Source organism: Syngnathus scovelli, chromosome 10, assembly GCF_024217435.2.
Source record: "Syngnathus scovelli strain Florida chromosome 10, RoL_Ssco_1.2, whole genome shotgun sequence".
Lineage (NCBI taxonomy): Eukaryota > Metazoa > Chordata > Actinopteri > Syngnathiformes > Syngnathidae > Syngnathus > Syngnathus scovelli.
This window is the reverse complement of record NC_090856.1, coordinates 1113109-1138899: the sequence shown is the minus strand read 5'-3', so window position 1 is coordinate 1138899 and position 25791 is coordinate 1113109. Positions and strand designations below refer to the sequence as shown.

General features: G+C 46.7%; 2 protein-coding genes across 2 annotated transcripts in view; one reads left to right on the top strand and one right to left on the bottom strand.

Moving 5' to 3' along the window:
- The first annotated feature begins 208 nt into the window (after positions 1–208).
- arpc5b (actin related protein 2/3 complex, subunit 5B) lies at positions 209–2732 on the top strand. Its single transcript, XM_049720633.2, has 4 exons — positions 209–484; positions 1051–1122; positions 1199–1375; positions 1563–2732. Exons 1-4 carry the CDS (start codon positions 344–346, stop codon positions 1623–1625), a joined length of 453 nt encoding a protein of 150 aa, XP_049576590.1. The 5' UTR covers positions 209–343; the 3' UTR covers positions 1626–2732.
- Positions 1943–25791, bottom strand: part of hmcn1 (hemicentin 1) — a 42799-nt gene continuing 18950 nt past the window's right edge. Inside the window, exons 32-107 of the mRNA XM_049720014.2 lie at positions 25420–25701; positions 25235–25343; positions 25007–25176; positions 24674–24828; positions 24440–24563; positions 24257–24358; positions 23596–23772; positions 23302–23453; positions 23092–23215; positions 21750–21925; positions 21574–21670; positions 21340–21462; positions 21123–21278; positions 20592–20873; positions 20351–20518; positions 20154–20267; positions 19990–20076; positions 19700–19891; positions 19462–19635; positions 19264–19377; positions 19035–19180; positions 18795–18945; positions 18390–18578; positions 18210–18323; positions 17947–18134; positions 17768–17864; positions 17536–17697; positions 17354–17467; positions 17080–17282; positions 16923–17004; positions 16720–16851; positions 16469–16618; positions 16232–16391; positions 16025–16149; positions 15767–15950; positions 15603–15700; positions 15244–15522; positions 14977–15173; positions 14766–14847; positions 14548–14684; positions 14318–14459; positions 14109–14253; positions 13903–14030; positions 13656–13812; positions 13393–13514; positions 13147–13311; positions 12934–13041; positions 12717–12854; positions 12515–12649; positions 12180–12449; positions 11910–12100; positions 11615–11828; positions 11187–11321; positions 10926–11116; positions 10740–10821; positions 10398–10667; positions 10171–10341; positions 9924–10094; positions 9683–9853; positions 9423–9593; positions 9185–9355; positions 8944–9114; positions 8730–8876; positions 8324–8461; positions 8044–8165; positions 7683–7920; positions 7491–7553; positions 7302–7421; positions 7100–7234; positions 6716–6829; positions 6496–6621; positions 6290–6418; positions 5267–5593; positions 4869–4988; positions 4669–4795; positions 1943–4561 (exon numbers count right to left, since the gene is read on the bottom strand). Coding sequence (XP_049575971.1) covers positions 4195–4561; positions 4669–4795; positions 4869–4988; positions 5267–5593; positions 6290–6418; positions 6496–6621; positions 6716–6829; positions 7100–7234; positions 7302–7421; positions 7491–7553; positions 7683–7920; positions 8044–8165; positions 8324–8461; positions 8730–8876; positions 8944–9114; positions 9185–9355; positions 9423–9593; positions 9683–9853; positions 9924–10094; positions 10171–10341; positions 10398–10667; positions 10740–10821; positions 10926–11116; positions 11187–11321; positions 11615–11828; positions 11910–12100; positions 12180–12449; positions 12515–12649; positions 12717–12854; positions 12934–13041; positions 13147–13311; positions 13393–13514; positions 13656–13812; positions 13903–14030; positions 14109–14253; positions 14318–14459; positions 14548–14684; positions 14766–14847; positions 14977–15173; positions 15244–15522; positions 15603–15700; positions 15767–15950; positions 16025–16149; positions 16232–16391; positions 16469–16618; positions 16720–16851; positions 16923–17004; positions 17080–17282; positions 17354–17467; positions 17536–17697; positions 17768–17864; positions 17947–18134; positions 18210–18323; positions 18390–18578; positions 18795–18945; positions 19035–19180; positions 19264–19377; positions 19462–19635; positions 19700–19891; positions 19990–20076; positions 20154–20267; positions 20351–20518; positions 20592–20873; positions 21123–21278; positions 21340–21462; positions 21574–21670; positions 21750–21925; positions 23092–23215; positions 23302–23453; positions 23596–23772; positions 24257–24358; positions 24440–24563; positions 24674–24828; positions 25007–25176; positions 25235–25343; positions 25420–25701 — 11960 coding nt within the window. The 3' untranslated portion in view covers positions 1943–4194. The remainder of the gene's footprint in view (positions 4562–4668; positions 4796–4868; positions 4989–5266; positions 5594–6289; positions 6419–6495; positions 6622–6715; positions 6830–7099; positions 7235–7301; positions 7422–7490; positions 7554–7682; positions 7921–8043; positions 8166–8323; positions 8462–8729; positions 8877–8943; positions 9115–9184; positions 9356–9422; positions 9594–9682; positions 9854–9923; positions 10095–10170; positions 10342–10397; positions 10668–10739; positions 10822–10925; positions 11117–11186; positions 11322–11614; positions 11829–11909; positions 12101–12179; positions 12450–12514; positions 12650–12716; positions 12855–12933; positions 13042–13146; positions 13312–13392; positions 13515–13655; positions 13813–13902; positions 14031–14108; positions 14254–14317; positions 14460–14547; positions 14685–14765; positions 14848–14976; positions 15174–15243; positions 15523–15602; positions 15701–15766; positions 15951–16024; positions 16150–16231; positions 16392–16468; positions 16619–16719; positions 16852–16922; positions 17005–17079; positions 17283–17353; positions 17468–17535; positions 17698–17767; positions 17865–17946; positions 18135–18209; positions 18324–18389; positions 18579–18794; positions 18946–19034; positions 19181–19263; positions 19378–19461; positions 19636–19699; positions 19892–19989; positions 20077–20153; positions 20268–20350; positions 20519–20591; positions 20874–21122; positions 21279–21339; positions 21463–21573; positions 21671–21749; positions 21926–23091; positions 23216–23301; positions 23454–23595; positions 23773–24256; positions 24359–24439; positions 24564–24673; positions 24829–25006; positions 25177–25234; positions 25344–25419; positions 25702–25791) is intronic.

Here is a 25791-nt window from a genome sequence, read left to right as displayed (position 1 = left end):
TTAATTGAATAATCAATTACAAAAATGAAAGGATGAGATGATACAACTTCGTTTTTTTCAAAATATAGATACGAATGAATCCTTGAACCTTTGCGATTGCAATTTTAAAACATTTTCAAGGTGTGGTTGCCCTCTAGCGGCCACGTTCCAGACTGCTTGCAGTTCCATTGTTAGTCTCGGGGCGGCGATAGCGTACAATGCGGAACCAAAAGCCACACAAGGAAAGAGACGACGTCAGTCGCTCGGCTTCCTGCTTGTCACTTGACTGCGAAAAGGCCGGAAATTAAGCTTTAACCTTTGCGCTCTTTCATCCACTTCTTGCCACTTTTTTTCCATTCTCAAAATGTCAAAGAACAACATGTCCGCCCGCTTCAGGCGAGTGGACGTGGATGAGTACGACGAGAACAAATTTGTGGACGAGGAGGACGGAGGGGAGAACCAGCTGGGTCCCGACGAGGCGGAGGTGGACTCCCTCATCAGACAATATCCTTTCCCTTATTACCCCACTCTCTGCTAGCATGCGATGCATATTGGGAACATTTCTCGTGTAACATTTCATCGTGAAATAGTCCAAAATGATCTTATTGGAGTTTCCGTGGGCGTCTGTTTCTTGCTAATCGGGCGTTTGCAATGAGGCCAGTCACTGCCCAGACTTGCCTGATCGTCACATTCCAGGGGTTTCTCTTTTCAAGTCTTTCCTTGCTCTATGGCTCGAAGCGAGACCTCCCACCCCCCTTTTTTTTCCTTTGAAATGAGATACTTCTCTCGTTTATGCCAGTCATTGTTGACATGCGAGTGAATATTATTTGTTTATTGTGTCACCAATACTGCCGGGCGTGTTGCGAGATGCTGCTGCAAAGCAAACGTCCATTCATGATTGGATGGAACGCCTTATAAGGTCGAAAAGTGCGGAACTTCCTTATTGTAAGCTTTATACCACGCCCACCCCGACTTTCATCCAATCAGATGGAAGAATCTTGCATTTCAGTTTGCCATTATTTCTGTTGACACAAAGCAGTGTATTTCACATCCTTAATCAAACCCTGCACAGGAGACAACATGGCAGCTCTACAAGCGGTCCTCAAGAACCCCCCCATCAACACCAAGAACCAGAACGTCAAGGTGGGGTTGGCTCTCTCTGCTATTTTGGCTTCTGTATCAATGTTTACATCTTCACATGTGTCCAATTTGTCACCAGGACCGCGCGGAGGGTCTGGTGCTGAAGGTGCTCAGCGCCTTTAAGAACAGTGACATTGAGAAAGGAGTTCAGTCTCTGGACAAGAACGGCGTGGACCTGCTGATGAAGTATATCTACAAAGGGTTTGAGAGGCCATCAGAAAACAGCAGCGCTGTCCTCTTGCAGTGGCATGAAAAGGTACATTGGTCTGCTCCAGTCAGGAATTTGGCCGTTATAGTAGTTTAGTAATCCCAGGCTCATACAATCTTTATGAACTGTAATAATTATAATTCATAATAGTAATTTATTTAATTATTAATTCATATTATAATTAATTATATTCAAAATGTGCCAAGTCAATAAATGCATTTGTGTCCATTTGCAGGCGCTGGCCGCCGGAGGAGTGGGCAGTATCGTACGAGTGCTGACGGCCAGGAAGACGGTTTAAATGTGGAGCACATGTTTGACAGACACACACACACACACACATTGTAACAGATGGCATATGGATTACATACAAGGAAAATGAGTTGAGTGACGCCGGTGGGATTGTGCCCGATCAAATTGCTAGACAAAATCTTTGCTGGGTTCGAAAAGAATTTGGCACATTTATCTTCGTGCTCAAAGTCATGTTTGTTACTAAGTGCACACACGCATCCTCTGTCTCAAAGTGCTTCGGATAGGACTAATGACCCTAGGGATTTTTTTTTTTTTTTTTTAATAAGGAATATTTTCTTGTCATGACCAAATCCCAACTTCATTCAAAAATTGAAAATGTTTTTGAGCAAAATCTGTCAGTTTTGTTTAATGAGAGAGACCAATAATAAGTGATGCGTATTTGGTCTGTGTTTATGCACAGACTTCAATTTAAAAAGAAAAAAAAAAAATTTGCTCTTGCCTCCAGGTTTTCTGTACCTGTCTTTTGTGTGCTCTGTACCTAAGTTCCAATATAAAGCACATTGATTTGTCATTCTCATCATTCTCCCAAACATTTTGTATAACCAGATGAAACCTGTTGAGGTTTTGTCTGCCTTACGAGGTAGAGCTCATCTGTTGCCAAATAAAACAATTAGATTACTCGTGAGTTTATAGGAATGACTTAGATGCCCTTGTGTAATGGAGAAGAAAAAATTAACGGTGTAAGAGCAGCAACCTTTTTCATAAACAACTCGTTTCCTTGGCAGTTTTATTTCCCTGCTTATTTCAGAACACGCGTGGGTGAAGTTTCCTCATTGTTTCACCAAAGCTTCACAACATTTGACTTTATTTTCAGTCTCAGAAATGGAGTCATAAAGGTTCAATCTTGATATCTGGTTCTGCATCCTCGGATGCTCGATGTATTTTCTAATGCAGTATAGGCTGTTTTAACATGACCAGAAGGACTGTACAATTGTCTTCTGCTTCATGTATTTCTAGTTGCAGGGTAAGGAGTCAAGGAAACATACCAAACTGATGTACAAAAAAAAAAAAACTGCCTTACGACATATTCCTTTTTTATGTTTGTGCTTTTTTTGACAAAAAACAACAACAATAAATGGTATGAATGCTGGTTGAATTTTCTTTTGTGTTCTTTGAGTCCATTTTCTAGCTGACTAGGGATGAGAGGCAAGGTACACGCTGATCGCAGGGCAAATATAAGATATACACACACTGCCATTCATAAATCACGGCTTGGGAAGTAGTGATGTGCATTCCAGTTCTTTTAAGTGAACCGAATCTTTAGAATCGGTTCACTCAATAGATTCGTTCAAACAAATCGCCACCCCCCCACACACTGATCCTTTTCTCTTGTTTTTTCTTATAAATCAAATAATCAAAAATCATGGTCAAAGCTTAAATGAAAGTGAAAAGTGCCACACTCACCCTCACTTTCTGATTGGCTGGTTGATCCGTGACGTCACTCGGAAACTCCATTAGGTACACCGCCATTTTCAACAGCAATCTATTGTAAAATTGCAGTAGATATATTGGATAACAATATTTAGGCGTATATATGCATAGACGTTACTTTAAAACTACTGTGTTATAAAATCAAGATAACCCAAAGAGAAGCATAATCTCCCCGTTTTTGCATAACGGCACATCCCTTCATGCACTAAAGTTAGCCGTTAGCTTGGAGAAAGTTAGCCGCACTCGGGAATCATTTGGTGATCTAACGCCCCCATTTCAACCATTAATGCTGAGTGCCAAGCAGTGAGGCAATGGTTCCCTTATAGTCTTCGGTATGACCCGGAAAAGATAGCACCAGCTTCAATGCGCACTACCGACACCTACTGGTTGGAGTTGTATGAACTGAAAAATGAACGAATCACTTTAGGAAGTGATTCGTTCACTTTCGTTCACTGAAATGATCCGGTCCTTTGAACGAATCGTTCACCCACGAGCCAACACTATTGGGAAGACCATGCAAGCGCAGCAAGACATTGAAGCTTAATTGCACTGTGATGCCATTTTATTTTTATTTTTTTTAAAAAAAGAGAGAAAATAATGACAGTACATAGCAATACGTGTAACAAAAAAAAAAAAAAACACTTCTGTACAAATCCCCAAAAATAAAATACATCTCGGCATCAATTGGTGGATCACTCGAGGTTCTTATGATGCGTGGTTACAATGGATGATGATACCTGAGTGTGCCTTTGTGCCATGCAGTCACATCTTATACCTGCCACTTTTCCACAATGTCATTAGATTCAAGAACTTCCCAGTCAGTTAAAAGTTGGAATATTTGGACAAAAACCTTGTGATACACCTCCAAATAAATTAATCAACAGGGATTCAATGTAATTGCTCCTTAATTTTTAATTCTTTCCTGACGTGCTCCCAGACCTGAAGCAGCTTTGGAATAAACTATGGTTAAATTAAAAGCAATAAATTGTCCAGGACTATTTCAATCCACGTTCCCAATAGCCCCTCACACACAAGATAATGTTCATATTCATTCTCTAAAAGTAAACTCAATGAATCCCAGTGGCGTTGGATGAAGAGGATACAACCTTTTGTCATGTTAAGTGCTCTCAGTAAGGGAAGGCCGAGACAGCGATGTAGACAATGAAGGTGGTCTGGTACTCGATGCCTCCGTCTTGGCTGTAGGAGAGGGCTCGCACCTTCATGCGGTACGTGTGAGGCTCTCGTAAGGGTCGAGTAGTAAACAGCACCCCTTTCAGGTTCTCGTCTCGAATAGCGAAAGGTAACGTGACGTCCTCATCCACCACAAGGAAATTGGTCCGAGGGTGCATCACTCCATCCTGCGTGTAGGCCACCAATCGGATGAGGTCTTGGTTGGCGGCGATGCCGAACGGAAGAGACAGGAGCTTGTACTCCAGGGCGTATGGGCTCAGAGCGCATTCCAGGTCATTTGGAGGACAGTTCTTCAGACAGAACCTGAAACATATACAATGAGTTGACCTAAGAATCCATTGAGCATGCTTAGTTGCAATGTGAATTTGAAACACAACAACTGTAATGTAATTAATCTTATCTGCATTTACCCTGTGGTGGGCTCTCTCTGGTAGTTTGGTGGACAAGGTGTGTCAATGCATTGGTAACTTCCTCTCATGTTGAAGCACATGCGGTTGGCTCCACATTGGATGTTCTGCTCAAGACACTCGTCGATATCTGGAAATACAACGGGCAGCTTGCATCCAAATGTCTTTTCTATGCTACACTGAAGAGGCCCAGAAGTGCTCACCCTGGCACGTCTTGCCGTTGGCCATGAGGTGGTAACCGGCCGGGCAAAGACACCTGTGGCTTCCCGGTGTGTTCATACACTCGTGCTGGCAGGAATCCCTCACCTCGCACTCGTTGATATCTGCCACATAGCGCACAATGCGAGCAGTGTATCATCAAGTTGCGGATCGGAAGGCATAACTCTATTCTGCCTCTTCCATGAGCCAAATCCTAGAAACACATGCAATGGAATTTGACACCAAAGCTCTCGATAAAGTTTAACTGAGGGGTAGATGAATTCTCCATGAAGAATTATAATCAGTAGCATAAAATAGCAACAGAACAAACATTTTACAGTCCACACTGAAGCAGGTGAACTGTTTTTTTTTCTGTGTGACCCTGCCTACTCTCCATAGTTACCTAAGCAGCGGCCATCCTTGGACACAAACCCCTCGCGACAAGCTTTGGGGCCCTGATTTACGGGCAGTCCTCTTCGGCTCCGCCCCCTTTTGTCGGCGGCGTACGAGTGATAGCTGTGCGAAGCCAAGTTGTGGTAGAGGCGCTCAGGAAAGGACGTTCGGAAGCCGTAAGAGTAACTCTCATAAGTCGGCAGGCGCTCGAGCCCGGCGCAAGACTTGCCGTCCCCCAGCAGGAAGCGCCCTGGTGGGCAGGTGCAGCGAAAGCTGCCCCGGGTGTTGACGCACTGGTGGGCGCAGGGCTGCGGAAGCCGCTCGCATTCATTTATATCTGCCCAGCGCCAGGAGGACACAATAGAGACAGAGGCAAGTGGAGGAAAGAAGGCAGATGAGCAGGAGAGAAAGAAAAGAAATGTGGTGCGGGGAGATGAGGATGGGGGGGAAAGGGGATACATCAGTTACCCCTATGTACAGCAATACATTTCTACTCCTCATGAAATGGATTGAGCCTTTTCTTCAAAGACTGATATATCAAGTTTGCCACAGTGTGATCGAATTGTGATATTCAAGATGTTAATGATGTTACAGGCAGGAGTGTGCTGTTATGAAGCAGAGCTGGAAACAAAGATTGACAAGTGACAGAAATGTGAAATGAAAAGGTGCTGGGCTTGATGCGCTTCAAGTGCAAGTCCTAACCACTGAGACGTGGAGAATGGAGCCCCTGACTCTCTTCTTTGACTTCTTCTTATGCTGGAGCAAAAAAGAAAAAGGCACGCTACCATGCAGTGCATCTTTAAAGGTAAGGCAGTTGGCAGCACTCGAGTTGCGTAAGCAAGCGGCCACCTTTAACAAGATGGCGTGTCTGTTTACAAGTGACAGGTGAGTTCGCTTGTAGACAGAAAGAAGCAACGAGCAGGTCCGATAAAAAAGATGAAGAATCATCCCTTTGAGATCTAGCAAATGAACGTAACATATAAGCGAGAAAATGAGCTGCTCACTGTTTGAAAGCCAAAGGTCACGTACGTACCGAGACAAGGCCTGCCCACTCCTTGAGATCGGTAGCCGCGTGGACACGAGCAGTGGTAACTCCCTCTGGTGTTTTCACAAATCTGGTTGTATCGGCACTGATGGGTGCCATCGCCGCACTCGTTGATATCTACCACAGCGTGTTGCCAGTCAATGAACACTGCTAGGATGGATGGCGGACGAGCGCAATGAGCGCACCGTACTGACCTACGCACGTCCCGTTGGCACCTTTGGTCATCCCAGCGGGGCACAGGTCGATGCAGTTGTACCCGCCACGGGTATTTTTACACTGCTGGTCGGATCGACAGACCCTCTGTCTGCACTCGTTTATATCTGAAGTGACAACTTGGTTTCATATATGGGAAGATACAAACAAATAGGTGCAAAGCATTGGTAAACATGTTGCTTCTTTTTTTTTTATGCTCACCAACACAGCGTCGATTCCTGAGCTGGAAGCCAGGCTCACAGGCGCAGCGATAACTACCGATGGTGTTCAGGCAAAGTTGATTGCATGGATTGGATTCCTGGCACTCATTTATATCTGAAGATTTAAAAACACCCGTCACTGGAAAGAAGCTAAATTGAATGATTTTGCTGAGGTGACAATGGGAAAAAACGATTTTGACTTTGTCAATTACTTGCATACAATCAAATTCTGGATTCAGACATGTTTTAAAGTAATTGTCTCGTCTACTTAAAAAAAGATGTAATTCAATGTATCGTCTACTGAAGAATGTATCTCGATCTAGATCATTTTATTTCACTCTACCGCAAGAAAATGGAGTAAATGCAACATTTGATTTAATTCTACCTGTGCAACCGTGGCCGGCAGTTGTTCTCCTGAACCCGTGGCCGCAGCGCATAACGCAGCGGTATGATCCAATAGTGTTCTCACATTCCTGTCCATCATGACACATGGTGGCACCCAGCAAACACTCATCAACATCTAGCGGGGACCAACGTTTGTTCAGGTTAGGACAACAATGGACATTCAATGGATGAGCTGCGTTTACCTTGACAGGTCTTGCCGTCAGCTGAGATGGCGAGCCCTCGGGGACACGAGCAGTAGTAAGTGCCCATGGCGTTGTGGCATGTGTGAGAACATGGGTTTCCCACTTCACACTCATTCTCATCTGCAATGTATAAACCATCCTTAAGCCAAGCAATATATTGTATAAAGAGCCACGGGCAAGAACACCAACCTGCACAGTAGGGCCCAGCAGAAACCAAAGTAAATCCATGAGGACACTGGTTACTACGATCACCTGGAATGAAAACAAAAACTGGCATGAAGATGAGAAAACCATACAGAAGCGCCTGCAACCTACAGTAAAGTAAGAAAAGCTGCACACTTGGGTCCCTTCATCTCAAAATAGCACTGGCCTAGATCATACCCTTGGTGATACGAGCTTGGATGGTGTATTCCAGCGCCTCTTCCACGCTATGATACTGAGCGCTGACGGCGGTGGCATGAAGCGTCTGCACCAAGTAGGGCATCTTGCCCCTGGACACGTCGTAGGAGATGGTGTGGTTCCAAGAGTAGGGCACGCTCTCCCCGTCAATGCTGAACATGCGGGTGGACAGAGCGTAGACCTGACCCGGGCCTGTTTGGATGTAGTCCTCGGTGTAGTCCTGATAGGAACGCAGCACGCTTGAGTCACTCTTTATTTTGAGTCTTATAAACTTCATTTGAAAGATAGAAACAATATCATTGTTGCAAATGAGAACTGAGGGAATGTAAATTCATTTGTGTACCTTGATGCTGATCTCCGCATGTGAAGGCAGCTGAAGGATTTGTCCATTTATGATGATGTCCACCAACAATGCTCCATCTGCGTCTAAGCCCCGAGCAATGTGAGTCATCCTTAAAATCTCACCTAGGTTTGAGAAGAAACAATGGAGTGTTGAATTGTTATATCCTGCAATATATATATATTTTTTATCAATTCCAGTTTCCAGGCAGAAGCACATGACCCAATATTTGTGGTTCTTTGCATAGCAGTGAAGTTCATGTAGGCAGCAGCAGCATATCTACCTGTGGCAAATTCCACCTGAGTTTCTCGCCTGAAGATAGCTCCAGTTAACGTGTACCCGTTGACAGCCTCGCCGACTTCCTGAGCAGTGGTCCAGTAGATGGGATTCAGAATGGAAATGAGCTTCCTCATTGCAGGCCCTTCAATGAAAGTTAGAGGACACAGGGAGGCTTTTTAATAGGGCAGGTCCCAGGGAATGACACTTGTCAAGTTCTGGGTCAGGACCCAAAGGTGTGTCGTGGGCAAATAGGGGGAAAAAAAAAATGAAGTTGGATTTTGTTAGAACAGTACTGAGGGATAGCAAGTTTCTACTGAGATCTTACAAGATTGTGTCAAAAATGATGATTCACTTGTTACTTGCTACTCAACTGAGAACCAATCATTCAAGTCATTGTTTCTGTAACTGACCTAGTGATCTTGGTATATTCGAAATAGATGCTTTGATGAGTTTGCCGCCAGACGTGGTGTCGACGGCAGTGGCGTTCAATATGGCGATCCCAAACTCAATATCATTGATATTCCCTATAATGCTTCCTCGTGCCATCTGGGGCCCACCTGGAAAACACACACAAGATTTCAAAACGGCTTTTCGTGCAAGACATCGCATATGGACATAGCTTACCTGGACAGGCCTCAAGGTTACACCTGGACAGTTGGGAGGAGTCTCCCGGGCACGAGCGGCCGCCGTTACTAGGTGACGGGTTGTTGCAGAGACGCACGCGTGTCCTTTGTCCACCCCCGCAGGAAGCAGAGCATTCTCCCCAAGACTGCCATAGTCCCCAGTTACCATCAGCTGCAATAGTGCAAAACATCCTCAAGACACCCTCACAAACAGCTCGAAGGACACAACTCAAGTTACGCACCGGGACATACGCCCGTGTTGCATCTTTGTATTTGCGCGTCTGCGCCTGCACACGCTCTGCCACCATTGGCCGGCCTGGGGTTGTCACATGTCCTGTGGCGCCTCATCTGCCCTCCGTTGCATGTCTTGCTGCAACTGCCCCAACTGCTCCACGGACCCCAGTTCCCGTTGACTAATAGACAGAATAAAAACGCTTAACCGCAGGAAGTCACACTTTGAGCAAAGCGGTGAGGACTCACTTGGACAGGGCTCGCTGTTACAAAAGTCAACGTGTACGTCGTTGCCTTCGCACTGCCTGCCGCCGTATTGCGGGCCAGGGCTGGCGCAGAGGCGTGTTCTCTGTCTGGTGCCACCCCCACAGGAAACGCTGCAGGCTCCCCAGCTCACCCAGGATGACCACTTCCCATCAACTAGCGAACGAAATCATTTGTTGAATTAGCTACCGTACATGCCGGAAAAAGGATTTCACTAGTACAAATGAATTCCACGGGGTGCTTACCGGGACATGCTCTCTCTTTGCACACTTGAGTTTGTGTGTCTGTGCCATCGCACGGTGACCCATGGAATGCAGGCGGGGGGTTGTTGCACAGCCGGATTCTTGACTGCATCCCTTTTCCACAGGTCTCACTGCATGGGCTCCAAGGAAGCCAAGGCCCCCAGCCACCTGCCACTGCACAAGTCAAAATGGTATGGGAAAATAAGTAGCATGTTACCTTTGGCAAGATAACATTAGCCGTTACCTGGACAAGGTCGGACGCTACACATGATGACCTCAAGGGCCCTTCCCTCACACGGCCTGCCTCCATGCTGAGCCGGGGGCTTGCTGCAGCTCCGCACCCTGGTTCTGTTACCGTGTCCACATGTGCGAGAGCACTCCTCCCACGAAGACCACTCTGACCACTTACCATCAACTATAAATTGAAATGTACAAATCCTCAAGCCTCGCGTGTAACGTCCGCCATCCCCAGCCGTTAACGGTACCCGTACCCGGACAAGGCTTTCCGTGACAACTGCGTGTCTCCGTATCCAATCCTGCGCAGTGGCGTCCCCCGTTAGCAGGAAGTGGATTGTTACATTGTCGCTGCCTCTTCTGGGAACCGATTCCACATGTTGAACTGCAAGGGCCCCACTCGGCCCACTCAGAGTAGCCTCCGTGCACTGAGGAAAAATAAATTGTCAACTTTTTGTAATCATGTATGAGTAGTATGACTTACCTCGAACAGTTAGCCCAACCCGAACCAGGACTGATCCAAGTAAGTTTCTCGCCACGCATTCATACTCAGCTGTGTCCTCCTTCTGGGCACTATTCACCCTGAGGGAGCCGTTCGATAGACTGGAGAAGTGGTCGCTGGCTAAAAGAGGGCGTCCTTGGCGAGACCATTCTATCACGGGGGTGGGCTCACCCTCCGCCTGGCAATTGAGCACCAATGTAGTGCCGGCGTCCACCACCGTTGTTACGGGCTCTACTGTAAAGGTGGGCGCACCTGGAAAAAAATGTTTTTTTAGCATGCTTGATTCTATCGGTCAGCCCGGAAAAATATTTTCACACCGCTTACTCTGTAGGGTCAGGGTGACACTTTTTTGCACAACGCCAGCAATATTTACTGCCACACAAACATAAGTGCCTGCATCTTCAACCTGTGGAAAAATTTCATTAAAACCCACAAGTTGTCAAAAAGAAGCAATTATCCCAGGCAATTTGATCTTGTATTAGACACGCACGATCGAAAGTTCTTTCCTACCACGGTGCCATAGATGGCCAGAGAACCGTTGTCCAGTTGACGGACGCGCTCGTTGATGTGTAAGTTGACTCCATTTTTGCTCCACTGGATGGTAGGAAGCGGGTCGCCCCGAACGTCACAATTCAGGACGGCATTGCCGCCGAGAGGTTCGACACGATTGGAGTGAAGGTCCCCATCAATGATGGGAGGCTCTGAATGGAGAAGTGGAGAGATGGCATGGGAATGGTTGAAGCTACTAGTAAATGGGGGATGTCTTCTTACCTTTGACATCCACAAAAGCCAAAGTTTTGACGCTTCCAACTGTGTTTTCTGCCACACAGGTGTAAGTGCCAGCATCTTCTTTCCTCAATCGCTCGATCACCAACTCACTGTGGCCGCTCATGTGATCATAGTGAACTACAGCATCAAGAGATCAGACACAACGGTAGAAAATTGATCCTCCCGACCTCAACTAAGATGAGTAATATTTTTTTTTAGTTTATTTCGTAACACAAGTCAACACAACTTAGCTTTTCTTGATTACAGCTTAAATAAAATAAAAAGTATTGGGATGCTGGGCTATCATAGTAACAATAACATTAGAAAATATGGTGAAAAAAAATATAGTCACAGCTACTGTATACATTTTTCAAATGATATAAAATAAGAACATTTTCATAAATATTTTTATGGTGGGATTTTGCATGCACCTGGAATGATGTTGTCATTGAAGGTCCACGTGATCCTGGGCAGGGGGATCCCGCTGACTCCGCATTCCAGCAGGAGGCGCTCGCCCTTGTTGAGGGAGATGTCTCCAAGCAATTCGGTGAAGACCGGATGGGTATGAACAGACAGACTGACAGTCCGACTGTCGTGACCCAATTCATTGCTGGCTACACATGTGTAACTTCCTGCATCGCCAGGCTGATGTCAAAAGGAGGAAGATGATTATTTTTCACATGAGACAGTACACAGCCAATATACGGAGCTGGAGTCCTCAGCTACCTGAGCGGTATCAATAACAAGCTCTCCAGACGGCAAAATGGTGTATTCCCCTGTTTGCACTCCTAACAGAACACCATCCTTCTCCCAGGACAGGGTGGGTTGTGGGACGCCCTTAGCCACACACGCCAGCTGGGCCTGCTTACCTTCCACCACAACTACTTCTTGTTCTAAGTCAAGAATGGAGGGGGGGACTGCAAAGGGGACATTTTTTTGAATGAGGTGATTCCAAACAATCCCATAAGCTAACAGTTCTGTTTATGTTGAACTCACTCTGCACAGTCAGGCTCATCTCCAGGCTTGCGCTTCCCGCCAAATTGGCGGCGGTGCAAGTGTAAATTCCCGTATCGGCCGGGTGGATGAATGCCACTTGTAAGGAGCCCGAAGCCAGCACCCGCTGACGTACGGATTCCCCGAGGGGCTGTCCGTCTTTGTGCCACGTAACGGAAGGTGGAGGGACACCATCCGATTGACAATGCAGCGTCACCGAGGAGTCCACGGGAGCCAGGTACTTTTGCCCGTCTGATCTGATGACTGGAGGGACTGGGGAGTGATCAGATCAAGTGAATATGATTTCAAACATTTTGAAGCAGTTATGTCTTACTTACCCTGGACTCTGAGTTTGGTCTTGCCCAAGGCTGTACCCGCTGGGTTTTGAGCCACGCATATATAAGTTCCAGAGTTGGACACAGACGCCTTGATGATCTGGAGACTCCCGTTCGGTAGCACTGTGAAACTTCCACCTATCGGAGAACGAGACTTTTCTTCGACAATCCGTCACGTAAGACTAATGGCGGACAAAGTGTTTACCTGCGGTGTGGATATTGATGCCCTCCTTTTGCCAACTGATTGTCGGCCTTGGTGAGCCTGTGGCCCTGCAGGGGAGCACGATGGGATTATTGAGGATCACCTCCAGGGTGGATGGGTGGGAATGGATCTCGGGAAGCTCTAAGAAAATTGTGAAAAAAGAACATGTGGGTGCAAAGCAAGGCCAATTTGCTCAAATCTCCCTGAAAAGAAGTCTTACCCTGCACAGTGAGCTGCACGTGGCGTTGAGTAGAGCCTGCGGCGTTCTTTGCTGTGCAGGAATAGCGTCCTGCGTGACTGAGCTCAGCTGAGTTTATTTCAATTTGACCTGAACACAGCACGATAGACCAACATCACTGCAAAGTGTAGACGAACCTTAAGGTGCATCATGAAATATAAAGGCAGTTCCAACAAAAAGCATTAGAACACCGACCCGTGTGCAAGATCCTGTATCCTTGTCCCAGCTTGAGCAGCTCAACGCCATCTTTGCTCCAATGAATTGTGGGCTCTGGGATGCCCGAGGCAGTACAGGCAATGACCACTGGAGACAGTCTCGCTACAACGAGGTCTGTGGGTTCATCAGCGATGGATGGAGGAACTAGGAAGATGACAGTAGCCAAATGCTCACTTTTTGATTCACCCTGAGCAATAAAAAATGGAGAGTCGTGATGTTAGTCACCTTGGACAGTGAGATTGATGAATCTGGCATCTTCCCCCGCCTCATTGGAGACAAAACATTCATACAAAGCCGTGTCCTCCACTGTGGGTGCTATCACTACCAGTGAACCCGAACTGAGCAATCTACAAAGGACAAATCACAAAGTTCCGTCACAAGATGAAAGACACTGGAGGGAATTACTGATTGGCTTTGTGTAGCGCTTAGAATTTGCAAAATACAGTTTGACGATGATAAAACAGAGGGGTAGAAAAACCTGAATCAACCTGTACATATTCTGGTTCTGGTCAGTATTGAGTTCTTGTCCGTTTTTCATCCAGACCACCGAGGGCTTGGGTATGCCACTGGCCTCACAAGCGAGGGTGGTCTGAACATTGACGGTAACCGTCACATTGGTGCGTCCATCAAGAATTGAGGGAGGCACTGAAAGGTGACAGCATATCAAAACACTTTGGTGATGGACACATTATTTTTTTTTCATGTCTTTGCATGTTTTCTTTTCTGTCCCCCCACCATATACTTGGAGGTCTACTCTCTTGCGTTGCGTCCCGGCCGGGTTCGTGGCCATACACAAATAGCGGCCGGTGTCGGTCACCTGTGCGGAGTGGATGTGTAACGAGCCATCATCCATAAAGGTATGCCTGCACACAAAATAGGAGCAAATATTGATGGAATGCTAGAAAATGCAGAAATCGGCTTTAGAGTTCATTTTTGTGTACCTGGGGTTATTTCCAGCCAATACAGCTCCATGTTTCCTCCATGTGACTCGGGGTGCTGGCACACCGCTGACAATACACTCAAGCACAACTGGCTTATCGAGAAGAACAGACACGGTCTGAGGGCCGTCTTTGATTGTCGGTGCCACTGAAGAAGACACATTGTTATGTTAACATTGTGAATTGGCATCGACATTAATAAATCGATTTACCATTGACGTTCAGGTTAAACTCGCGTGTGGTCTTGCCAACGATGTTACTGGCCACGCACGTATACTGAGCCTTGTCACTCAGCTCAGCCATGTTGATCTGTAAGTAGCGGCCCTCGGAGAGAACGCGCACACGTGCAGACACCTACGCGATGGCAAAAAAATCATTCAGGCACACACCTCAGGAGAAGTTAGTGCGTGGGGAAAAAAACCTTTTGTGTGATTTTCTCTACCTGCAATGGTTGACCATCTTTAAGCCAGCTTAGTGTTGGAGGTGGAACAGCATCAGACTTGCATTCCAGAGTCACCTGTCTGTTCTGTAGCACGGACACATCCTGAGGAGTGCTCTCCCCCGCAATGTTAGGAGGAACTGAAACATAAAGAAACATTTTTTTACAGCCCATTCGAAGGGTGAAGATAGAATTACAATGAATTTATTTCTGTTACTCACCATGCACTCGCACTAAGAATTCTTTGTCATCATCTCCTGCTGGACTGTTGGCTAAGCAGTTGTATCTGCCAGTGTCCTCCAACTGAATTAACATTTGAACACACGTCTTAGGTTATTAAATCCACGATGGACCACGCGTGGCATGTACTTCTGCGGCGCTGTGAATCATTTCAAATGATCCACACAAAGTCCTACGACTGGAATTTGGCACCTGTGCCGACGCGACGCGGAGCACTTTTCCTCCTTGAAGGAGCCGCAGGCTGTCTGTTTGTGGGATGGGACGTCCATCCTTCAGCCACGTCAAGGAGGGTGGAGGAATACCCGAGGCCTCACACTGAAGCTCCAGTACATTATTAACCACTACGGAAACTTCGGTTGCTCCATCAGATGCCTTGATTTGTGGAGGCTCTGAAAACAAACCACACATCAGCACCACAAATCCAATAATAGTTAAAGGGCCTTCTATGATTTAACCTACCCAGAACTTTCAAATGAAAATGACGGCTTGCTTGACCAGCGGTGTTGCTGACAATACAAGTGTAATGTCCTGCGTCACTGACTTGAGCCTGGAGGAACTGAATTGTTGTGTTTCGGTTGAGTAGTTTCAGTTGGGTCTCATATGAGAGATCTTCCCCCTCTTTGAGCCAGCTGACAGACGGGGTTGGGCTTCCATCGGCTAAACACAACAGAGAAGCCAGGTTCCCTCTAACTACAGTCACCTCATCCGTGCTCCCTGCTCCATCCAGAACTGGGGGGACTAAGAGAGAGGGGGGAAAAAAATACAGGTCAAGTCCCCAATCCTAATTCCTGTCCAACGTCATCACATGTCAGACTCACCATTCACATGTAGGTTGTAATGTCTGTTGTCAACTCCCGCTCTATTCGATGCCACGCAGGTGTAGGTGCCACCATCAGACACTTGGGTGCGTGTAATCCTGGTTGACACATCCCACATGTATGAATCATATCATTAGCTTGTCATCCTTCTTTTGAGTGCCTACCGGAGCAGCTGGCCAGCAGAGAGAAGACGTATGTGTGAAGACACTGGAAGGGGGAGACCATTTCTGAGCCAATTAAGCTGGGGCGGAGGAGATCCTGTCGCTACGCATTCGATGCTGACCGAGGTGTCCAGGACTGCTGTCAATTCCTCGACTTTTTCATCGTTGGCCTCAATCGCAGGAGGCACTGAGGGAGTAAAAGAAGCTTAAGGTTATTACCGGCGGAACAAATACAGTGAAAAACATACGTATTTGACCAACCATATATATTCAAATTGAATATCCGGTCTTCTTCTCCTGCAGTGTTGGAGGCCACACAGGTATACTTGCCACTGTCAGTGGTGTAGGTAGCAGTCACTGTGAGAATGCTGCCATCTGGACTGATCCTAAGCAACACCACAGCATCATCGCTATAGCAGAGCATAGCATAGCAGCGATATCCACATCTTCTTGCTGGCAGTCATGTACCTGAAGTCCTTGTTCCCTGTATTGCTAATAACTTGTCCATCTTTTAACCATTGTATGGTTGGAGTTGGCGATCCCTGGACATGGCATTCCAGCTGTATGCTTTCATTCAGCAGGACCCCAATCTCGCTGGGTAACTCTGATCCAGAGATACTGGGGGGAACTTCAGAGAGCATTGTTGCTTTTAGCTCCAGTCACCCAATGTGAATTAGGTGAGAAGATGTTCTTGTCTCCAGTTACCTTGTATGGTGAGGTGGTAGTTTTTCTGCGCTTTGCCTTGCACGTTGGAGGCCAAGCAAGTATAAGTGCCACTGTCAGACAACTGTGAGCGTGCAATCTGAAGCTTGCTGCCTCCAGAGAAGATGTGCATCTCCAAAGAAACGGAGCTTTCTAAACAAATCACATAGCACATGAAATTGTCATTCTCTAAAAGGAATAGAACAATGCCATTCCATCCACCACGATAAAAGAAGGTCCCGGCATATGTTCACCTATCGGCTGTCCGTTCTTCAACCACGTGAGACTGGGAGGCGGGATCCCGGCAGCATCACAGGAAAAGGTGACTGGATTGCTGATGGTTTCGACAACCTTTTCCTCAGCAGGACCATCAATGTGAGGGGGAACTGCAAATGACAGCAAAAGAAGTCTTTACGTCAGGAATGGAAGCATTACATCATCAGCTAAACCCGAATACCATAAATATTCAGATGGAAGTTCTTGTCCATTTGACCGGCAATGTTGGTTGCCTTGCACACATATTGTCCTGTATCAGACACCTGAAAATAAAATGACATTAATTAGGAAAACGTAAAAATCAAGATTCAAACTTGTTTATTATAATGATGCCTCACTTCTGAGGCTCTGATCCGAAGCATTTGGCCTCCAGCCAGAATGCTCAAGTTGACAGAGTCTGTCACCATCCTTCCATTCTTGTACCAGGTGATGATGGGAGGAGGAGCTGCATTGGATTCACACTCCAAAGTCACCGATTCCCCCGCAAGCACATTCACCACCACGGGAGAATCCCCGTTATTGTCCCGGATACTAGGAGGAACTGAGAAGAAAACAACTCTCAAATTTGATGATTTCTTTCTTCCGCTCGCTTGACATAAAGGGGGGACTGACCAAACACGGTGAGGTAAATGTTCTTGTAAGCCTCTCCTGCCGCATTCATGGCAACGCAAGTGTACTTCCCGCCGTCTGATACTTTGGCTTTCAGGATTTGTAAAGTACGACCACCTGCGGGCACAAATGAAGCAGCTAAACCAACTCATTCTCCGTCCACGTGATAATGACTTATAACATACCCGGCATGATGAGTGCATTGGCGTTGGCCTGAAGTGGCCCCCTGTCATTTAACCAAGTCAAGGTAGGAGGGGGGAAACCCACGGCTTCGCACGACAGCAACACAAAGTTGTTCACCACCACTGTCACATTCTCGTGGTTTAGGCCTAAAATAGTTGGAGGCACTAGAAGAAGAGAGATAAAGTTGTAGAAGAAAACTCAACAAATCTATATTTGATGTTTTTTATGCCTTACCGTGGACGTTAAGATTGAAGGATTTCTCAACGCTTCCAGCCACATTGTCAGCCGCACACACGTAGCGTCCAGTGTCAGACACTTGAGCTGCCAACAACTGACAGAGAAGGCACGCTTGGTAAGCATTCATTCGATGACATCGTACTCGATGATCTTAAAATGAGATCAGTAACATTCACCTGAAGTGTTCTGCCATTGGACAGAATTTTATAAGGTCCGTCAGAGCTGATTGGCTGGTTGTCCTTCAACCAGGTGATCTTAGGGGCGGGGTTGCCATCCACATGGCATTCCAACAAGCTTGTTTTATTGACCAAGACCGTCACTTCGTCAGGTAAATCGTTGTGTACCCCTCGTAGCGTGGGGGGCACTGATGGAACACACAAATACAGCGCAGTGAAGCAGAGGTTTCAAAATACTACGTTCACTCCAAGATCACACTCACATAATACTCGAACGTCATACTGAATGGAATCTTCTCCTGCTTCATTGACAGCCACACATGTGTACCTGCCCGAGTCCTCCGCCTGAGTCCTGGGGATCTGTAACACTCTTCCTCCTGACAGGAAAGCACGGACATGTTAGCACGCACTCGCTGGATCTTTCCATCTGCTCTCTTTCTTACCTGGCATGATCAAAATGTTGTCATTGGAGTTCAGGGCCTGGCCATTTTTGTACCAGGTGAGAGTCGGTGGCGGTACGGCATTAGTCTCACAATATAGAGAGATTGGATTATTGAGAATCACATCACGGGCATCCACCCCAAAATCTGACGGGGACAGTGGATCACCAGTTCTGGTGAAACTGGGAGGAACTGAGAAAAAAGATGAGGAACAAAAACATAATGAACTGCAGATATTTTCAAACAGATTGCGCAAGTATTTCATTCATGGAATAGTTGTCGGGTTAATGCATAGTACAAGAATCTCATGATGATGAAAAAAACCAAAATACAGCAATGATATCAACCCCATCAAATTCACTGTTGGTCTCAGGCACATGATCATCATCATCAGTCAACCCAGTTCACCTTGTATATTTACATCAAAGTCCTTCTCGTCCTCTCCAGCTACATTCGTGGCTATGCAAGTGTAACGGCCAGTGTGGGACACCTGAGCATGTCTGATCTGAACAATCCGACCATTAGCTGTAATGGACACGTGCTCATCTGCCCGCAGGATCTATAAAGAAGAAGAAGATGCATCAGCCAGAGGAAAGCCAGTTTCATTGACAGACATGAAAGCAAAAAAGTGAAAAGGAGATGGTGTACCTTTCCGTCCATGTACCACTGCAGTGCTGGGCTAGGAAAGGCCTGCGCTGCGCACTCCAACGTTAGCGTGCCATTGACCTTGATCTTGACTTCTTTAGGCGCTAGTCCATCACCCGGGATATCGTTTTTATCGATTTGCGGGGGAACTGGGGTGAAACCAGCATTATGGGTATTTATTTGAATGAGGAGGTGTGAGACAGCCTTAGTGGATGGATGACACTGAACTGACCGTAGACTTTGACATCAAACAGCTTGAGTGTCTCTCCAGCCTCATTCGTGGCAACGCAAGTATAACGTCCAGCATCCTCTTCTTTTGCGTTAAGAATCTGCAGGGTTCGCCCACCTGGAGAAGGAGAAACAAAAGGTATCAATCCGTTTCAATGATACATTACTGACATCAAATTTATAGAGATTGGATTAATATAACCTGGAAGAACTCTGGCATTAGGACCGGACTCAAACGAAATGCCATCTTTGAGCCAGGTGATCAGTGCGGGAGGGAACGACTGAACTTCGCACACCAGTGAGGTGGGGCTACTCAAGGTTACCGTCACCTCTTCGGCCGAACCGTCCGGTCCTGACCCGGCAATGGTGGGAGAAACTGAAGAGAATACAAGACAGTCAAATAAACGAACAATTTGAATTCATCCTGCGTATGTATGTACCCAGGACGTTGAGGTTGAAATGGCGACTGCGATCTCCTGCGTTGTTTGACGCGAGGCAACTGTATCTGCCGGTGTCAGCCACTTGCACGCCGGAAATGACGAGGTAACGGCCATGAGACATGACGTGGTGGCGTTTGTCAGGCAGTAATCGTTTTCCATCCTTTAGCCATGTGATTTCTGGAATTGGGTTGCCTAAAAAAAACACAAAAAAAACAGACTTGAGTATTTTACAAAGCTTGGTGTTGCAAAAATGTTCCAGGACTGATGGGACAAAAGTTATACGTATATACCAGAGGCCTCACAGGTCAGCGTAACGTTGTGCCTTTCCTTCACTTTGGTGTCCGTGACACTTCCTTCTTCCACGATACTTGGTGGAACTGGTTGCGATGAGGTAGAAATGTACGGAAAGGTCATCAATGTCTTCAGTAATCAATTAGAAGGACTATTAGTTTACCAAGGATGTTAAGGTCAAAATGTTTCTTTTCTTCTCCAGCGCTGTTGGATGCGATGCAGGTGTACCTCCCGCCATCCTCGATGGCCGCGTGCATTAGACGCAGGCTACGCCCTCCTAGACCATAACCATATATTTAATTTTGTCATTATTTTGCAATGATGACTTTGAACATTCAGCATAAAATGTAAGAAGTTGACCTGAAAGAACACGAACAGAACCGCTCCCTCTGATTGGTCGACCATCCTTCAGCCAGGCGATGGCAGGAAGAGGAATGCCGGAGGCCTCGCAGCTCAGAGCCACAGGGTTCTTCACCGCAACGCTGACATTTTCTGGGAACTGAACCTGGCCCACGATAGTTGGTGGGACTGGAAAAGGCAGGAAAAAGGTCAACTCAAAGGAAGAGTGCAATGAGACTCCGGGTTCCTACTTCCTACCTACCGTGCACGCTGATGTCGTGCTTGCTGTCGGCCTGCCCTGCCACATTAACGGCGATACACGTGTAGCGTCCCGTGTCTGAAATCTTAGCATCTTGAATCTGAAGCAGCCTTCCCTCATTCAGAAGTTTAGCCCCACGCAGCCCTGTGACGGGGCGTCCGTCTTTCAGCCAGGTGAGCGCCGGCCGCGGCAGGCCATCCGCCGCGCACTGTAACGTCACGTTGCCTCCTTTTGTCACAACCACGGCATCGGCGTCACCCTCGCCGTGTCTGATGGAAGGGCGGACTAAAGTGAGAAGAGCATATAAGTTGATTTGAGCGATATACGTGTTTCTCGGCAGTACAAAATTAAATCTTCATATCTTTTAAAATATATATTTCAACATTAACTCATTCAGTGCCATTGACGGTTATAGTCTTCAAAGATATTAACTGGGCTGTCAGTGACCGAGTTAGACAGACTACAGACGCAGTTTGCAACAAATGAATTTGACTCGACTGAAGCTGATAAACGGATGCCTCGGAGCGTACGAACCGTAAACCTGCAGGCTGTACTCCTTGGATGTGCTGCCAGCCGCACTGGAAGCCGTACAGACGTAGTTCGCTGCGTCCGCCCTGTCTGCATTGGAAATCTGCAGTTGACGACCTCCCGATAAAACCCTGAGCCGCTCATCGGACTGGAGCACCACACCTGGTGCGCAGGAAAAGTTGAGAATCACAGTACAGTAAAAGCATATAGCAGTTGTATTTACCATTCTTCCTCCAGCTTAGACTGGGAGGTGGTATGCCACTGGATTCGCACACCAGTGTGATGAGATTTCCTTCAACCACTGTGAGTGGTGACACCTCTTGTGAGCCTCGAATACTTGGAGAAACTGTCGTGGAGATAAATCAATTGCATTGGCTTCTAAAGATCTTTGCTTGGAATGGGAGATTTTTTTTTTAATGATTTCCAAAACATTACGGAGACAAAGCACACAACTCACCCCACACATTCACATTATAGTTCTTCTCTGTCTTGCCAGCAATGTTGGTGGCTTCACAGGTATAGCGGCCTGAGTCCTGCACTTGAGCACTGTCAACCTAGCAATCAGAAGAATCAGCTCAATACCAACACAAATCCAAACAGTCACTTATTTAATAATGAAGAGGTTTATTGAACCTTGAGCAAACTCCTATCCTCTGAGAGAGCTAGACCAGGTTTCCTGAACAGAGGGCGGCCATCTTTGCGCCACGACAGCGTGGGTGGGGGAATGGCATCGCTCAGGCAGTGCAGCTCCACAGGACTGCCGAGCATCACGGTGGCGTTCATCTCCTCCCCCTTGATGTTGGGCGGCACTGGGGAAGATATGGATATTTAAAAACAAAATTCCCAATACAGGAGATTAGATTATTAAGTACCAACATTGTGCTCAAATAAAGATAATGATGATGAAGATAGAAAATATCTCACATTAATATAGACAGCTGTTAAGTAGCCTGTGGAGACCTACACGAGTATTTATTTATCTGAGGCCATGATCTAACGTGATACCTGATTGTCTAATTTGGGCATCTGCTTTATGTCTCGGGTTAAGCCAGCAGCAATAACGTCATTCAACTAACGTTTGCGTATTTTCGGTCAGGGCAGCCGTTTGACGATACGCCTTCACTATAATCATCATACATATTTCAGGTCATAGGGGGCTGGGGCAACTAAATTAAATAACCTTAAATTCGTCTGCAACTGCACTGGTACTTGTCTACATTCATGACTTCTTTTCACGAGAGCCTCTGCTTGTTTGTTTAAACGTGTCCTGATTGATAAAATGACTGCAAGGCAATTTCCTCTGTATTATGTATGACAGAGAGAGGGCAAGTCAGGAAGCTGCTGAAGCATGGTAGCAATTACCGCAGCAAATCGGCCTTTATTTGGTCTTGATCTTTCAGAGGAAACGCACACTGTCTGGATGTTTGCATTGCGCTTACATCCAGTGCCTGTTTAAACAGACATGGGAGAGACTTTGTGATTCCCTGCTTCCCTGCCTGCCTGCCTGCCTGCCTGTAAACTGGGCGCCAAAGTGACATCCGTTTCGATTGGGCTTGTATACGCCATCATGTTCGGCTCCCTGCAGGAAGCTGACAATGTTTATTGAAAAGCTAAGCTTATTCTGGCCGCACTTCCGTGCATTTCAAGACCCCCGTGATACGCCACCGGTGTGATCTGTCCGTCTGCTGGAAGACAAAGTGCAGTCTGAATTTGTCAGTAAAACAAAGAATGGAAGCTTGGAAAAGGAACAATGGAACACGCTGCCTGCTGCTCTGGGCTTGCCAACACTTTTGAACATTTATCATCATCAAACATTTTTTTGACTACTTTGCACATTTTATGGCACAAAAAAAGATCACATCAGATGATTGTCAAATCCTAAATGAGAAAGTGAATAAAGATTCTTAGACGCCACCACATGGACCAAACTTCGATGGGCACCGTTCAAAAGTAACAAATGGTACGATGGCCTCACCATAAACCCTCAGATCGTAATCTCGCTGTAGCTCTCCTCCAGCGTTGACAGCGACACAGGTATAGCGGCCCATGTCACTCACCTGTGCACTGCTCAGAGACAGCACCTTGCCACCGGACAACACCTGAGGGACAGACACAGTAACCAACTCTTATGCGGGGATAATAATAATATCATTAAATTTACCACAAGATGATATGCAGAAATAACCTGCATTCCATGAGATACACTCGTCACCGGGCTTCCATCTTTGAGCCAGGTGAGACTCGGTAAGGGCACGCCAGTCGCCTCGCATTCCAGTCTGCCAGCCTCGTTCACGACTACTGTTACTGTGCCACCTCGGCTAGAGATGACTGGAGGCACTGCAAAAGAAATGGGAGAAAAATGCTTTGATTGGATTTACTGCGCAAAGCCACAACAGCAGTCTTGACATTCTTACTGATACAGACAAAGGATCCAAAAAAACATCTGTTGTAATTGGCAAAGAAAATAAAAGACACTGACCAAACACCTGCAAGCTGTGGGATGTCTCTGCAACTCCAGCCAAGTTGACTGCTACACATCTGTACAGCCCTGCGTCGGATAGCTGAGCTCTTTCGATCTCCAACACTTGGCCACGTTTCAGCAGAGTCACCCCGGCTGTGCTTGTCAGAGGTCGGCCGTCTTTGTACCATGTTATCGCTAGGACGCCAAAGAGCTTGTGTCAATATCAGGTGGTGAGCATTTGCACTGACGATATTTTGAATCAACATTATTTCTTGCATGAAAGGGTGCATGCCTGTTTTGCCATTTCAATATTTTAGTTCTAGTTTAGTTTGAGCCAAAAACTTCTGGCATCTTGTTCTCAAGAGCCGAATCGAATCGAACGCGAAACCCGATATTTTTACACTTTCTCATTTGGCAAACCCTGGTCGATCTGGAATGCAACATTAGATCCAAACTACAAACACGTCCCAAGAAAAGTCTTCAATTACGCTGGAATGTGCCTGCTTATCAGCACAGTGCACGCTACGGTGCATGGAAAGAATGGCGGTGGGAATCAAGTCGCCTGTAGGGAGTCATCTGAGATCAATTTTCTGCTGATACGTTCACGGAAAAGCGCGGGTCACTTGAAAGTCTGCCTTTGAACTGGAGAAGAAGACAGGAAGACGTTTGTGAGTCTCACCAGGTAACGGACTGCCTGTGGCCTTGCACTCGAGCTCAGTAGAGAAGCCTGACAAGATGGTCTGGTTGATGACTTCCCCAGAGGCTGAGATGGTGGGCGGCACTGCCAAACACACACAAGAGTTTTATAGAAGCTCAATGTATCAGATGAAATAAGAGGAAACAAGATGTATTGTTTCGTTACCATGGACACTGAGCCGTAGACTTTTTTGAGCTTCGCCTGCAGCGTTGGTGGCCAGGCAGGTGTATTTCCCGGAATCTTCTTGTCTTGCCCCTGTGATCTTCAGCACTCGGCCTGCTGACTCCAGCTGTTGTGCAAAAGCCATGCACAGAAACACAACAAACACGTTTCATTCACTTCATGCTAAAGTGGATTTTTGTGGACTCTTTGTTGCACTCAAATAATCAATCAAGCAACCTTAAAGTGCTCCTGTGATGTATCAACAGGTTGTCCATCTTTAAGCCAGGTAAGGGTGGGCACGGGGATGCCACTGGAGATGCACTCCAGATTGATTGCTTTGTGTAGGACGACCGCACGCTCAGCGGTACCGGTGGACCGAATCGATGGAGGAACTGGAATAGTTCAGAGGGTAGACTCATTGTCTATTTTGCAGAACAGGAGAATAGGCAAAGTGGCAGAAAATAGAAATATTCACCCAAACATTTCCCGCAGCTTGCATTTAGGGAGGACATGTTTGCATTACAATACATATGCACAACAGCTACTAAAAATATTTCTTTCTACTCTTACCTTGCACAAGCACATTGAAGTCCTTCTCATGGTCTCCTCCTTCATTGGAGGCCACACATTGAAAGCGACCCGTGTCGGAGACCTGAGCGCGGGGGATAATCAGTCGCCATCCACTGGCCGCAAGTCGCAGCCCGTCTCCAGGTCTGACGACTTGCCCGTCTTTATACCACCTGAGGATGGCCAACGTCAAATTGACTTTCTTCATTCTGAGGTCAAAATAAATCTTACGTTATGGTAGGTGCCGGCGTCCCGGTGGCGTGGCAGTCCAGCTCCAGAGGGTTGTGTATGATGACAGTGCTGTCAGTCATCTCATCTCCTCCATCAATTATGGGCGGCACTAAGGCAAAGAATCATTTTATAGATAGTTACAAATGCTCTGCTATTTGGAATGGCAAGTTGGAATTTGTGCGTACCCAAAACTATGACGTCATACGTGACTTCCGTCTCCCCAGCGATGCTCGTTGCCACGCAAACGTAGCGTCCCGAGTCCGACACCGCGGCTGACAGGATTTCTATTTTCCTCCCTTGGTCGAGGACTCGGACATTGTCTCCATGCTGGACTGGAACTCCGTCTCTCAGCCAGGTAAGGGAAGGGGGAGGGTAGCCACCAGCTTGACACTCCAAGATGAGAGGCTTACTAAGGACCACCTTTCTTTCAGAAGATCCACTCTGTCCCCCTGCTATGGAAGGAGGCACTGCGGGTGGAGGACGAAAAATGAGACACCACAGAAGACAACTCAGATGACCTGACATTATATTTCCACTTCAGCCTCACCAAACCAAAG

What these genes read in the sequence shown, in the direction of transcription:
- arpc5b (XM_049720633.2), top strand. Translation starts at nt 344, where the DNA reads ATGTCAAAGAACAACATGTCCGCCCGCTTCAGGCGAGTGGACGTGGAT. An exon ending in TGGACTCCCTCATCAGACAA is followed by an intron (nt 485 to 1,050) that starts TATCCTTTCCCT and finishes AAACCCTGCACA; the next exon opens with GGAGACAACATGGCAGCTCT. An exon ending in TCTTGCAGTGGCATGAAAAG is followed by an intron (nt 1,376 to 1,562) that starts GTACATTGGTCT and finishes GTCCATTTGCAG; the next exon opens with GCGCTGGCCGCCGGAGGAGT.